This window comes from Mastigoproctus giganteus, chromosome 1, assembly GCF_048544385.1.
Source record: "Mastigoproctus giganteus isolate SK-2022 chromosome 1, ASM4854438v1, whole genome shotgun sequence".
Taxonomy (NCBI): Eukaryota; Metazoa; Arthropoda; class Arachnida; order Uropygi; family Thelyphonidae; genus Mastigoproctus; species Mastigoproctus giganteus.
The window spans coordinates 42,172,535-42,188,467 of record NC_143575.1 but is presented as its reverse complement, the minus strand read 5'-3'; the positions used below and the strand labels follow the sequence as shown (position 1 = coordinate 42,188,467).

General features: G+C 36.5%; 1 protein-coding gene across 1 annotated transcript in view; it reads right to left on the bottom strand.

Annotated features, from left to right (window-relative positions):
• The window catches only part of HERC2 (E3 ubiquitin-protein ligase HERC2), a 971,627-nt gene that overhangs the window by 938,594 nt on the left and 17,100 nt on the right, over window positions 1-15,933 (bottom strand). Inside the window, exons 2-3 of the mRNA XM_090372402.1 lie at window positions 8,788-8,898; window positions 2,267-2,375 (exon numbers count right to left, since the gene is read on the bottom strand). Of these exons, the coding sequence (XP_090228528.1) occupies window positions 2,267-2,375; window positions 8,788-8,862 (184 nt within the window). The 5' untranslated portion in view covers window positions 8,863-8,898. The remainder of the gene's footprint in view (window positions 1-2,266; window positions 2,376-8,787; window positions 8,899-15,933) is intronic.

Below are 15,933 nucleotides of genomic sequence, written 5' to 3'. Positions count from 1 at the left end.
CACCTGTTTCACAATGACTGCCATCAGTCCCTGAAATCCCCAGCATCCCTCGCTCCAGGCTGCTGCTTATTCTAATAGAAGTAGTGCAACAATCACCTTCACCTCTGCCTGCAGCTACTTTTAACCTTTTAGTCTGTGAATCCCCCCCCCCAAGCTAGCAGTTTTCTGACCCACCTAACGCTGCCTCAATAGTATCAGCAAATATTCTTGCACACTTTTCTATTTATACACTTTCTATTTAAGTGTATTCCATCCCTGTAGAAGCAGTCTCTCCTGTTAACAAACGCAGACCACGCTGAAAAAAATTCTACCCCTTGAGCCTTGCACATTCCCTCCAGGGCCGAATTGATTGACAAGGCTCTCATCATGTACTCCCTCCTATCGTGTCTGGGCAGAATTGCAGACACTTTCAAATTTAACCCTAACTCAACTTTTTTGCAACATGGTGTCTCTGGAATGGATTAATATTGTAAAGCAGGGTATACTGTATTGTATAGCTATGCACATTGTTTGAAATGCAATATTTTTGAATGTTTAACATTCATTTTTTCCAATTAATGTTCATATTTTCAATTTTGTTGATACTTGAAAAAAAAAAAAACTTGTAAACCAGGGAACTCATAAAGCGAAAACTTGTAAAGCAGGAACTACCTGTATTTGCTAATGCACCTGAAATGTCGCATGTACTTGTTATAGCAATTTTCATTGTTTGTCCTCTTTAACCTTTTACTGTACTGTATATATTTACTGTCTATGCACTGTATATATTTACTGTCTATGCACTGTATTTTTATATCTTCACAATTTAATGTGTAATTTAATTAATTAATTACAAGGTTTTGTTCTTTTATTTCTCCATGCATTAACTCTAATGCATGAGGAAATAAAATAAAAAAATTGGGAATTTTCCTGTATTGTATGAACAATAAAAAAAATTAAATAAATAAAATTAACATTCAATCAAATCACAGAGATCATGTTTCTCAATTTCGTTATAATTTTTCTCAATTTCAATCTAAAAAAATACTGAAATAAAATGTGCAATCGATACATTGAAATAAGCAACGGATTATCTGTGGTCAGAGTAGGGGAGAGATAATGGCAATAATTCACTATCCCCATTTATAATAATAATATATTTATATACCATTTTTAATAATATTAAAAATATTTGTGAAAATATTTTTAGATGTTTTATTTTCCTATACTGTTACCCCCCTAAACACGAAGGCTGGATTCACCCTTGGGAATAGCAAATAGTTTCCCAAGGGTACAACAAAAAGTATGTACACTCTAAGCACAAAGTCCCAACAACAGCCCAAGACTAAAAGTACATATACAGAGACTAATGATAGCAATGGGAGCAGTCAAGTGCATTACCAAACGATCATTCTGTTGATATACTAAGTAATGAGAAAATAATTCAGAATAAATAGAATGCACTCAGAAATGATGGTTTAATCACTGAATCATTTAACTCTTTCAGAAACAATAAAATAATTCAATAATTTTCATTAAATTTTGCTTCAGTGGTGCAAGCATACTCTGTATTCTCTGTGTTGTGCACTTATGTGCAGAGGAAGCCAGTAATATACTTATTATACTTATATATATAATATAAGTTATTTACCTAATACCCAAACCAAAAAATACCACAAGTTTCCCACCTCCCCAATAATTTCATTTATTCACTAGACAGAATCATTCAATTTCAAAAAGTTACTTGTCATTTCCTTCAGAAACATTGAATATTGAAACTCTTGGACATTCAAAGACTCAAATCGCTGATTCAATTAAATTATTCACTCACTAGCCTCTGCTACTTTGTTGAATAACAATTATTTCACAGTAATTGATGATTCAATTTCACTTTTCTGTAATTATTCGACTCCAATGACTAGCATCAGCAAAAAAACCCTTTTTACCCAGCACTAATTCCTTAACTATATTTAAAAAACATGAAGTGCACTCAACACAGTGTTCCAGCAATCTAGATAATGAGTTTTTGACAAGACCGATAAAACCAAAGTAGTGTTTATTTGTTTCTGCAACTATTTATGATGTTCACATACATTTCAGAGTCCACCCAATACATGGATGGATTAATTCTGTTCAAATGAGACTTAAAAAGCAGTAATAATAAGGAAAGTCATCCATAACACAGTGAAATTTTGATTAAAATAGTATTCACTGAAACAAGATTTTATATTGCCTAATAACTGCTAATACCTTATTTGATAACTATAAAGCTTCAAGGCATACACACCTTTCTTGGAGATTATTTGTGCTTGATCATCTGATGTAAAGAGTATCAATTCTCCATCTTTGATAAGTTCATTCCATAAACAAGAAAGGCCATCAAAAGTAAATATCTTCTGTTAAAAAGTATAAAAAAAGTACATACCGATTTATAATGAATTCAGTGGAATGCACACACATAACATTAAGAACTCAAATGAATAAAATGAAATAAGATGCAATAAAATTATCACAATAAATGATCATATTTAAAATAATTGCTAATCTGTAAATTAGCATTTACAATATTTTGCATGAGTAATAGTAAATCTCATTACCACATAGAAACTTGGACTGTATTCAAACAAAGGGAAGCTTGTGAATACTATTTTAATTTCAGAAGAAAGTAGCTATAACTAAACTATAACTATTATATTACTATAACTATTTCCAGCAGTGCTAAAGAAACTGCATCACTAAAAAATTTATCTATAGGAAATGTTTGTGTCACACAGAAATTGAAACTGGTATTTCTAAACCAAACAGAGGAAGCAATTCACTTGCAGTTAACAGCAAACAAATGCAATAACTTTGTATTATGAGGTTACAACAACATACACTCAATAATCACTGAATTACGACCACCTACCTAATACTGTGTTGTGCCACCATTCGCACAGATAACAGCTACTACTCACCTAGGTGTTGACTCCACTAGATATCTGAAGATGTCGATAGGGATCTGCATGCTTCCTGCAAGGCTTTCAAAGGTGTTGGAACAGATGACAGTTGCATGTCCATATGCCTCACTTCCATTCCAAAACATCTCACAGGTGTTCAATGGGATTGAGGTAAAACAAATTTGAAGACCAATCAAGATGGGTGATATCTTCAGTGTTCCTCAAACCATTCACACAGTGTGGGCCTGATGACACAACGCATTACTGTCTTGGAAGATCCTGTTTCTGCACAAAAAAAAATGCAATGTGGCAGAGTGCATACAGTCTCCTCAGAGCTGTCAGTAGACCTCCCCAGTGAAACACTGGTCTATACACACCAGAGATCCTGGTTCTTGCCAATAAAACATGCCTCACATTAACCCGAGCCTGGTCCGCCCTGTTTTTGTCTAATTTTTAACCCTAACTCGAAAGTTGCTCCCCCCGAAGAAAACTAATAATTTTCATAATTTCTACTCAATTTTCCAAATTGAAACTCTCAATATACATAAACAGAAGTATATTCTTTGATTTCCTACCTTTAGCGCTCAGCAAAAACTATTAATTCACTCTAAAACAGCAAAAATGTACGATCACATTTCAATTTATTAAATTTTGATGTCGGCAAAACAAGATCCAAGCTTTGAAAATAAAATGCGTTACTTCATTAGTTCAAAATTCGCGCGTCAGCTCAGCGCCTCTGGCTAAAACGAATCAACGCACGCAGAGAGATAATTGACTGGTCAAGCTTACGTCATTAGCATTACCAAGGTGATCCAAGGAGAAAATGAAACTGTAAACAACTTTCGTGGAAAACAAACAGTTGAGCATCATTACTTGCGAACACTAATTTGCATGGCTCACTCAGAACAGTAGCTTTATTGCTTTTCGTAATTGTTGTATGAAAGAATTGCAACGAATTGGTTTTGAAAAACTAAAATATTGCATTTCCTTTCTTCAATATGTATTATCTACTAAAAAAACAAATCAAGGAAATTCATCTACTGGAAGCAGAAAGAAAAAAACTGTCGTAAAACTGATCGCTACAATGCGCATTTCATAAAAAAAAAAAAGTTCGCTTTATTGTAATTGTTTCTAGAAGACTAAATCGGAACAGCAGTTTCATGGATGTATATTTGATCTTCTTACGAAATTTCAAGAAAGTATTTCTATTCGTAGCTGCGTTATAAACTTCGAAAACTGATATCGAAGGAACTTCACATGCATCTCACTGGTGTACAAACGAAAAAAAAAAAAAAATGCGCAGCTAGTAACAGATTGTGAGAACAATCCGTTACTCGTAGTGAGGGATTGGGAAATTGTAAGTAATTGTTATTGAATACTTCAATATTTCCTTGATATGCATTTGATATCATCAAAAAATTTCCAGAGAAAAATTGAATTTTCATTATCACACAACGCCCGAAAAATTCAACATAAAATGTCATGTGTTTCAATGTTTGAATTCCATTCTGAGCTGCAAATGTAATTTCACTTCTCTTGCGCTAACAGAGTAGCCGTTCACCGAATGAAGAAAAACAGGGTTCATTTTCATGAAATTTCCAATTCCCTTCTTTCACTTGAGGGGAAAAAACTCCTTAGGGGAGGGAGTCCACCCTTTCTAGTCCGACCCTGGAGAGAAAGAGAGAGAGAGAGAGAGAGAAAAATAAAAAATACCCTTTTGGTGGGCAGAAGGCCAAGAGATTGTCAAAGGTCTAGAGCGCTAACTTTCATTTATTTTATTTATTATTATTTATTTATTTTATTTTATTACATTATTTTTTTTTTTTTTTTTTTTTTCTTGTGTTATTCTAGCAATCCATCCTGGATTGGGGCTTCCCTGGGCCGGGATAGTGCTTCTCCTCTTTTCTCCTTCCCTCTCTTTATCTTATACAAGATTTTCTTTCCTCCCTGGGAACTTTTTTTTTTGGCTGATGCTGCATAAGCTCATACACTTGCTTTCTTGCATCACATGCCACTACTACTACTACTACTAGTAGTTCCCCAGGGAGGAGGGCGTGCAGTTAGTAGGGGAGATCTTGCCCTCCTGCTAGGGACGAGTACCTGGAGGCAGTCATCCAGGTGATCGCTGCTTCCAGGTAGCCAGAATGCCCAAATACAACATCACAATACAGAACACACACATAAGCTCACAAACAGTTTTTCTTTCCTGTCACTTTCTCCAGTGCGGGATGAAAAAATTTTTTTCTCTCTCTCTTGCCTTTCTTTTCATCTGTCTTCATCCAACATGGGATATTCCTAAGCGGGATGATTTTTTTTTTTTTTTCACGACACACAATGGCCTACCCTAACAATGCGTAAAAACTGAACAGAGCAACGAGGCCGAGATGAACTTTTGTTCTAGGAGCCGCCCATACAAAAACAAAAAATAAAGAAAATAAATAATAATAAAAAAAACAGCATTGCAGCTCTAAGTCAGCTTCATCCTAGGATGCCGAAACTGCAATTGTTTTAGAGAACAATATTTCGCATTTTTACTTTCTAACATTATGACATCAAAGCGTAACAAGCAAATATCTTCTAACGATACTTTTTGAGCAGCCGTTAGTTGTAATCTGTTAGCTTTGTATTGTTACAAATATTGCAGTTCACAAATATGAACAATACACATTTCAAGAAAGAAAGAAATTCATAGCGGATGATTTTGTTTTTCTTTCTTTTGATGCACCAGTTTCGAAGTTTAGAAGTTTATAACGCAGCTATGGGTGGAAATATTTTCTCGAAATTTGGTTAGAAGATGGAAACTGCTGTTCTGATATTGTTTACTAAAAACAATTACAATAAAGCGAACTTTTTTTTTTTTTTATCAAATGCGCATTGCAGTGTTATCTGTGATATATCAGTATAATGCAGTGAAATATCAGTTTTACACCAGTTTTTCCCGTTTCCAACAGATGAATTTCCTTGATCTTCTGTTCGTAGGAGCAATACACGTTGAAGATAGGATATACGATCTGTTCACCTTCCACAAACTGTTATTGGTACTGTATGGCTTTATTGCTTCTTATGTCAAAAACAGTAGCTCCTGTTCGTCTTTTGTTTATTTACACTTCTCCCTTACCGTCTCGATGTATTTGTATTGGTAACGTGATATATAACCTCCCACGCTTCGCTCGTATTCACGCGGAGTTGTTTATCAGAACTGCTCCTCTCCGTAAAAAGAAATTCGCGCGCTTTACACCAAGAAACGAATCAAGTGTCGGGTTTCATAAGCTCTAGGCCGGTTAGGGCGGGGGTAAAAAAATTAATTGAAAAGGCCTAAAAAATTGCATACTTGATGTCACATTTTTGTCATTTGCGTGAAATTCAATAGAAGGTTTTGAAAATTTAAGTGGGAAAATTCAAGAAAACAGTTCTGGCTCCAACTATAGCGAGTTTCAGCTCTGTAATTAGAGTAAAAATTATAGAATTAACTTGCTGAACCCAGTTGGGGCTGGTACGTACCCCAGCGGACGGGGATATGGTTAAACAACTGCCACCTGCCTGGATAGTGGACACCATGCACAGTATGTCAGTTGTCTGACGGCACCGGGGGTTCCCTCCATCTCCACAAAGCACCATGCACAATGGGACCATGGAATCATGTTGCTTGCACCACATATGAAGGCATCTATCTGTTGGCGTGCTGCGGCAGGTATTTGGACTTATTCAACCAGCACACTCACTTCAGTTCCTCCAGTGTCCAACCAGCATGTTATTGACAACACAGCATTCACCATTGACGATGATTAGCAATGAGGAAGGGTGTCTCTTGGGTCATCTGATGTGGAACCCCATGCATCTGGGTGTGCGTGCATTGTCACTTGGGATATTGTTCTTGCATTCCTCATATTCTATTGCAATGTCAACTGTCACACAGTTGACACTGCAATAGAATATGAGGAATTGTACAGGCTTAATGACAACTCACTACCATTAAGCCTGTACAATGTGCTGCCCCCTTTCTCACCATGAACATCCATCTTGTGTAATCCTTTACAGTTCTGTTGGTGAGTAGAAGGTGGTTTGACCCATTCAAAACCATTCTTTGTACACCTTAACCACAGTGAGGTTGTGAGCAATTGGTGTGCCATTTGTGATATGGAACAGGTGATGCACGAGTTCCCAATATGATGCCCTTTTGAAACGCTGTGATATCTTTACTATGTCACATAACTGCTACTTTATCACTTTGACTTGCATAAGACTTACCACTGCTCTAGCATAAGAAGCTGTTTGGATTTCCATACTGCAAGCTATGCAGCATAGTCCATTACAGATGGGGTGGTCACAGTTCAATGATCACTGAGTATATAAAGCACTGGTGTTAAATACACTTGAAAAATATCAGAAAAAAAATAACAAATATCACTTACATTATTACAAAAAAATTGGACATACAAGAAAATTATTTTATCAGTAGCAGTAATATGCAAGTTAAACTTTAATTTAGAAGATTTCTCTATACTAAAAGGTTGTATAATACCCTGAAGCAAATAAGGTATCAAGATGGTTAAATGTGACAGGAAATTTGGTGCTGACTCCATAAAAATAGTTCTAAGGGATGGGAATCATTGCAAGGGAATGAGAACAAAGCAACACAATTCAGAAATGACTGAAACCCAAGGTGCTCACAGAATTACATCCCACTGCCTATCTCTGGTCAGAGGAAGACAAGTTTGAAATAACAGTATATCAAAGGCTTGATGAGAATGAGCCAAGTTCCACTCACCTCAACTCACAAGAATGTACTTTCATGTCATCAACATCATGTGAAAGTACATTCTTTAATTTTAATTCAGCTTTGTGGTCAAATTCCAGGCATTGTTTGATCTGTAAATAAGAAATCATACATGTGTTCTTATTTACAGATCAAACTCATTATTTACAGATCCTCATCATGCTTCAACATCAAGGAAGGGGCAGCTTCAGTGGTGTAAGGATCTAAAGCTGCATCATCTTTTCCCTAACTGCCCAGAAGTTAAGGAAAAAAAATTCGAGCCTAACATGTAACTTTTTAAAGACACCACCAGTTTCATTTCACTATTTATGAATGACTTGTCTCTCTAGAGTTTGGCTAATGTAGGAGTACCCCAATAAAGACATCGAAAAAACCAGCATGATAAGGTAACCTAAATTTCATTAAACATATATGAGATTCCTTAAGGAGCCACTTTCAAGGAATATCCATGAGTATAAATTTTCTGCCCTGAAAGGATTTTCCACCTGGCTCTTAGTAGCCAGCTTCATACTGGGCATGATACAGTAATGTGAGACCTGTACAGTTAACAGAGGCAATCCCACTTCATACCAACTTTTAAGCATGGCTATTGGAACATGTAACATTTTCTCTCATGATTAATTATAATAACTCTGATTTATAATAATCTAAATTTCTTCCTTTATTTAATAAAAAATTTCTTGTTTTTGGTACAGGAAATTTTTTTAATATAAATTGGAATATTTATTGTATAAGAATTACATAAAATTCCAATATGGCACTCACATATATTGTTACACAAAATTGAATAAAAAATAATTTAAAATATTATAACAATCCACAGCTAAAAATAACAAATACTATAACCTAAAACAATAAATCAAAATAAAATACATATAAAATAATGAGGACTAGTAATGGAATATTTATAAATAGTGAGAAAAACAAAGATTTATCAGTAACTTAACAAGTTTGCATAAAGTGAAAAGCAATGATTAATATAATACAGACAATGTCCAAAATCAGGCTGTCCAGAAACCAAAATTGTCCAAAATCCAGTCAATTTTAAAATTCTTTTTTTATAATGAGATCATTATTAATAATGTATTTTACCTGCAAATCAGTTTTTAGCCATTTACTGTCTAGACGTGCTTGTGCTCTTAAACAACTCTTTTGAATGTCTTGCATGTTCACTTTACATCAGCTCTTTATTAGTTTTTCAACCTAAATTATATTTAAAAAAAAAAGTTAACTGTTTTTGAATTAAAGGTTTGCTTTATGCTTAATTAGAGCACACAAATAACATTAATATAACATTTGATATATTCAAATCAGATCTTCCTTTTAGAAGTGTGCTTAAAAAAAGTACAGGATGTTCATTTTAAAAGTAAAACATTATTTATATTAAATACAGTGCTATCAAGTAATAATCATTGTTGTTGTAATTGTGCAAAGGTGCTAGTGGAGGATATTATGTAACTATAGGAAGTGACAGCGTTGCATTTCAAGTGTTCAGTTTGTCACAATCTGTGTTTGGCTAGTGTAGGAGTGAATAAACATCATGCTATTTACCATCAAGCAAATTTTTAGTAAAATCTCTTTTCAGTGAAATTTTTTTAGTGAAAAAAAATCATAAAGTGTAATTTTTAAATTTGGTGATAATGGCAGATGGAAAATGCTGAATGTGCAGAAGCACTGTAATGAATGTGATCGCATAATCACAGTTCTATAATGATTTGTGGTATTCTTAGTTCATTGTTTGACCATGCAGGAAAAATTCATAATGAACAATCCTTGTGAGTCAAAAAACTATTATACACATGATCTTAAGATTTGATTGAGAATGTCTTGGAGAAGACAATCTTTCAGTGAGAAGACTGGGACTTTGTTTCTGGGTCATAGTATACACCCATGATTCATCACCACTAATAATGGAAAAAACTGACTCTGGTGAGTCAGTTTGGTGTGAGATAAGCACTGCGAAAGGAAAAATAAGAGTAGGAGTGTGTTATAGGCCTAATGACTTGAATGAGTACAATGAACAATTGTACAGAGAAATAGAGTGGGCCAGTAAATCAGAATGTCTTATAATGGAGGATTTTAACTTCCCAGATATTGACTGGAACTTGTGGGTTGGTCACTCACACACTAGTCAGACTTTTGTGGATTTATTGGATGATTGTTTTCTGCAGCAGCATGTTCGAGAGGCAACAGAGAAAGTAACACTCTTGATCTGGTTATCAGCAGTGATCATTCGTGTATTAAGAATTTGCAGATAAAGGAACCCCTAGGTGGCAGTGATCACAGTGTGCTGAAGTGGGATTTACTCAAAGAGGTAACTACCGTCAGGGGTAGAGGAAAGGGTTTTTGCTTCCGTAAAGGGGAGTACAGTGCTCTCAGACAGTTTTTAAATTCTGTACAGTGGGATCAACTGACGATGTTACAAACAGTAAATTCTAAGTAGGAAGCATTCAAGGGATTAACCGTGGAAGCTACTAGACTTTATATACCGATTAAGAAATATCGTTCAAGGTTTAGGCCTAAATGGTTATCAAATGAACTAATGAGACTCGTGACAGAGAAGAAAAATGCATGGGATGCATATAAATTATCAGGTGACACAGAAGCCTGTGGCAGATATAAGCTAGTCTGTAATCAGGTCACAAAGGAGGTTCGGCAGGCGAAGGCGGATTACGAGAAATCTTTGGCAAAAGATGCTAAGAAAAACAGCAAGGATTTCTTTACTTATATAAACTCTAAAATGAAGGGGATGAATCTTATTGGTCCACTTGACATCGATGGTTCGACTGTTGATGATCCTGCTCAGATAGAAAACAAACTGAATGAGTATTTTGCATCTACATTCACACGTGAGGAATTATTACAGTTTGAAAATGGAAGAAGGTTATCAAATTGTAGCAGTGTGCTTAATGATTTTGTAATAACTGAGAGCAAAGTAGAGGAGAAATTGTTGAAGTTAAACATAAGAAAGGTACCTGGGGTGGATGGGATCTATCCAATTATTTTAAAGGAGGCGGCAAAGCAACTAAGCAAACCCTTAGCCATAATTATGAGAGCATCCTTGGACTCAGGGGAGGTTCCCACGGACTGGAGATGTGCAAATGTGTCCCCAATTCACAAAGGTGGATCGAAGGGTGACACGAGTAATTACAGACCAGTTAGTTTAACTTCTGTTCTGGGTAAAATAATGGAGTCACTGGTTAAAGATGCATTGCAGGATCATCTAGACAAGACTGCAGCAATAATTCAAACACAGCATGGGTTTGTTAAGGGAAAGTCTTGTCTGACAAATTTGATTGGTTATTATGATGTGGTCACAAAGGAACTGGATGCAAAAAATAATTTTGATATCATATACTTGGATTTCAGGAAAGCTTTTGACACTGTTGCGCATGGAAGACTACTGTACAAATTGGAGCAGAATGGTATTATGGGTAAGTTGCTACAATGGATAAAAGGATGGTTAAGTGGGAGAAGACAGAGGGTGGTAATCAATGGGTGCTGCTCTTCGTGGACTAATGTTATTAGTGGAGTCCCACAGGGTTCGGTGTTGGGTCCACTGTTGTTTTGTGTATTTATCAATGATATTGATGAAGGTATATCAGGCTTAATGTCGAAGTTCGCAGATGACACAAAGGTTGGCAGGGTTGTTAATGACAGTAATGGCAGTGTGCTACTGCAACAGGATCTAGATAATTTGGGCAGATGGGCTAAGAAGTGGCAACTGAAGTTCAACCTTGACAAATGCAAAGTACTGCATATGGGTAGAAGTAACCCCAGAGAAACGTACCAACTGTGTGGTACTACACTTAAGGTGGTAGAAAATGAAAGTTTGTGCAGTCAGATATGAAGTTTTCTGAGCAGTGCAGACAGGCTGCTAGGGCGGGTCATGGGGGTTTTGTCAATGATATATAGGAATTTTGCTAGCAGGGAAAAGGAGGTGATTGTCCCTCTGTATAAGGCAATGGTCAGGCCACGCCTTGAGTACTGCGTACAGGTCTGGAGGCCTCATTTTAGGAAGGATGTAGATTTGCTTGAGCGTGTACAGAGAAGAGCAACACGATTGGTGAGGGGAATGAAGGGATTCTCTTACAAAGAGAGGCTTAAGTTCTGCAAATTGCAGTGGCTGGAGACTAGGCACCTGCACGGTGATCTGATTGAGGTCTATAAGGCCTTGAATGGGTTGAGCACGCTGAATTCTGATGGGATCCTTCCACTTGTTCAGATTGCGAACCTACGGGGACATAAGTTCAAATTAAGAAAGGACAGATGTAGAATAGATGTGCGGAAATTTGCCTTTAGCCAGCGGGTGGTTAATTGCTGGAACAAACTTCCATCTGTCGTTGTGGAAGTTGATAGGTTAAATAAATTTAAGGAGGAACTGGACAGGCATTTGGAGGGAATGGTGTGATTTTTTTTTTTTTTTTTTTTTGGCTGATGCTGCATAAGCTCCTACACTTGCTTTCTTGCATCATGTGCCACTACTACTAAAACAGTCTACACTGTTTTTTTCAATCAGCATCAGATCAGATCTTCATCAACCCACTGACAAAGATCCTGGCATTCAAGAACTTGCCACTTTCTGTAATCATCAATGGGGACAAGACACACAATCTTGACTGAAATGCGTTGCATTCTCAAATTGTGCAAATTGTGTTAAATTTGACTGCTATATATCCCATAAGAAATAGCAATTTCAATGGCAACTTCACAGATAGTTAAATATCGAAATCGCAAACATGAGCAATTGAATAATTAGTTTTTGAAGTTGACGGGCAACCAGTGTGCAGGCCATCTTCACCAGACAAGTAGACATCCTTAAACTTCGCAAACCACTGAAAAGTCTTCAAATGCACATAGAGTCTTCTCCAAAACCTGCTTTTAATATTTCATTTTGTGAGTTTCTGTTGTGTCATCATCATCAGCCATTTTCAATCCAATGCAGGATGAAGACCTCTCCAGCAACTTTCCAGTTCCTTCTGTTTTGTGCAATGGCCATCCATTTACTACCCACAAACTCGTGAATTTCATTTGTTCATCTTGGTTGTTGTCTTCCAGGTTTTTTTTTAGCTCCTCTTGGATACCATTCTGTTATTTTCTTAGTCCATCTGCCATCATGTCTTCGAGCTGCGTCCTGCCCGAGACCATTTCGGTTCTTAGTTTTGATTAGAATGTCCTTTATTTGTGTTTGCTGCCTAATCCACATGTTTCTCTTCTTATCCAACAGTCTGATTCCTAATATAATTTGTTCCATTCTTTGCTGTGTAGTTTTCAGCTTCTCTTCCATTCTTTTGATGAGTGCCCAAGTTTCACTTCCATAAGTCATGATGGGGAGTATACATTGGTTCATTATTTTACGTTTCAGACAAATTGGGATATTGCTCCTCAGTACGTGACTATATTCCTGAATGCTATCCATCCGAAATTTATTCTTCTCTTGACTTCCAGTCATTTATCATTATTACAGCTAATGACTTGTCCCAGATAGATTAACCCACATATTCAATTACTGCTCCCTCAATGATTATATTCCTTTTTGTGGCATACTTGTTCGTCATTACTTTTTGTTTTAGCCATATTCATCTTTAGTCTGAAATCCTTACTAACTATGCATAACTGATTAAGATTTTCCTCGAATTCTTTGGGATTGGCTTATGATCACAATGTCATCTGCAAATTGTAAATGGTTTAGGTACTCTCCATTCACATTGACTCCTTTCTGCGACCAGTCCAATCTTCTGAAAGATTCTTCAAGGGCAGCAGTAAACAACTTCTGAGATATTGTGTCTCCTTGTCGAACTCCTTTCTCAATTTTAAATTTGCTACTGTCTTTGTCTAGTCTAATAAAGGAGGTAGCGTGCTCATATATTTTATTCAAAATCCTAATGTATGTGGGGTGTCTATGCCTTGTCTTTCCAGTGCTCGAAACATTGCCTTATGCTGTATGGAGTCAAATGCCTTTTCAAAGTCAACAAATACCAGGCATAATGGTGTTTTATATTCATTTCTTTTCTCCATTAGCTGTGATATTACGTGAAGGTGATCCATGGTTGAGAATCCTGTCCTAAAGCCAGCTTGCTCTTTCGGTTGATTCTCGTCAAGTATTCTCTCTAATCTGTTAGTAATTACCCTTGTGAACAACTTGTAGATGTGGGACAACAAGCTAATTGGTCTATAATTTCCAATTTCTGATTTATCTCCTTTCTCATGCAGCAAAATGATTGCATTATTCCACTTACCAGTTTCTGTGTCATGACTCTTCCTCCCAATTTTAACAAGTCTACAGTAACTTCATCTTCACGTGGGGCTTTCTGATTCTTCATTTTCTTCAATGCATGTTCTACCTCATCAGGAAGGATATCGGATATGTTGTATGTGTTGTTATCTTGTGGTCCATCTTCCCCATTACTTACATCATTTCCTCGCTCCTTGCATAATTCTTTATAGTATTCTTCTGCTATTTGTTGTTATTTGTTATTTTGGTTTTTAGGAGCATTAGCAACTAAGGCCATATTGCTCCGGGGATATGCGGTGGTCATTTCCTGACCTTTCCGCATCCTCCGTATTTCGTGGTCACAGACTCGAACCCCGGTCTGATCAAGAAGTGTGTGCTACACACTGCTGCTCCTGCCCACCTGGCTACGGAGGCGCCGGATGAGTAGATATGCTGTATCTACACCGATATTATATACTAATGTTTATACTGTATTTTCATAGTAAAAAATGGATTAAGGTAATGTTTGTTTGTTGTTTGGTTTCTAGGAGCACCAGCAACCAAGGCCATACCGCTCCAGGGATACGCGACGGCCACTCCCCGACCCCCCCCCCACATCCTCCGCACCCGGTGGCCACGGGCCCGAACCCCCATCCAATCAAGAAGCGTGCGCCACGCACCGCTACCCCTGTCCACCTGGCTACGGATGTATCGATGAAGGAACTGAAAAATGAGAAAATCTGCTATTTGAATTATGCCTTCTCTGCTATTTATAAGTACACCATGTGTCTTTCTATATTACTGCTCATGACTGCTGATTTAAGTCGGGTATGTTGTATGTGTTGTGATCTTGTCTTTCCTTAATGCTTGTTCCACTTTTCTTGTGTTAGATCTTATGAATAACTCAGTATAACATTTTGTCAATTTTGTCCTTGTCAGTGTTTATCTTGCTCTTCATTTGTTGCCTTTGGTTCATCATGACAAGTGTTTCTTGACTAATTTTTTCTTTGATTTCTTTTTGCCTATAGGTTTCTCAGGTTTTATCACTTTCAGAAAATTGTTTATTCCTCATTGATATCTTGGTCCTGAAAGGTCTTCAGAAGTTCAAACTTGTTCTTAAGCTCCAGTACATACTGCTTTTTCTCCTCTTCTGTTATCTCAAAAACGTTTGTATTATTTATTCAAGTAAGTTTTTTCCTTTCTTTTCTTACATCTATATCAAGTGTGCATCTTACCATTCTGTGATCACTTCCAACATTTACCTTGTTCAAGATGGTAATATCGCTCACAATATATCTTCTGTTAGTGAGGATGAAGTCGATTTCATCAGTTGCTAATCCATTTGGGCTCTTCCATGTCCACTTTCTGTTTACCCTTTTCTTTAAAAAAGTGTTCCTTACTGACATCCCTCGAGATTCCACTATTTCCACAAGTCTTTCACTTCTTTCATTAATTCCAAAATTTCCCATTTCCCTTTCTGCACTGTTTTCTCTCTTTCCAACCTTAGCATTGAAGTCCCCCATCATAATGATGTAGTAAGTTTCCTGTTCATCTATAAGTCTCTCAATTTCAGTGTACATTTCTTCATCATCATGGCTCAATGTTGGTGCATATATTATTATAACCTTTAGTTTGTAAGTTTCTGTTGCACCTTTCCCTAATTTGAAATGAAAATTTTATGCAAATCTGCTCGACAATAATTTCCCTCATTTTAAAATGTGACAAAACAAATAAAATAGCAATAGTATTTACCATATGGTGCAAGGAAACTACAGGCTTTTGCTGCACTGGAAAAAAAAAAACAAAAAACAACCAAGTAGATAAGAAAACAAATTATATGCTTCCCTCCTTACACGGCTATGTATCCAGCTTGACCTTTGAAGTTATTCAAACTGTTAGCCTCAACTACCTGGAACAAGTTGCGAGGGCAACTTGTTCCAGCTATCAATGACTTGCTGGCTAAAAGAAAACATCCTACAATCTAATCTAAACTTCAAGCCCTATAATTTGAATGTATAACCCCC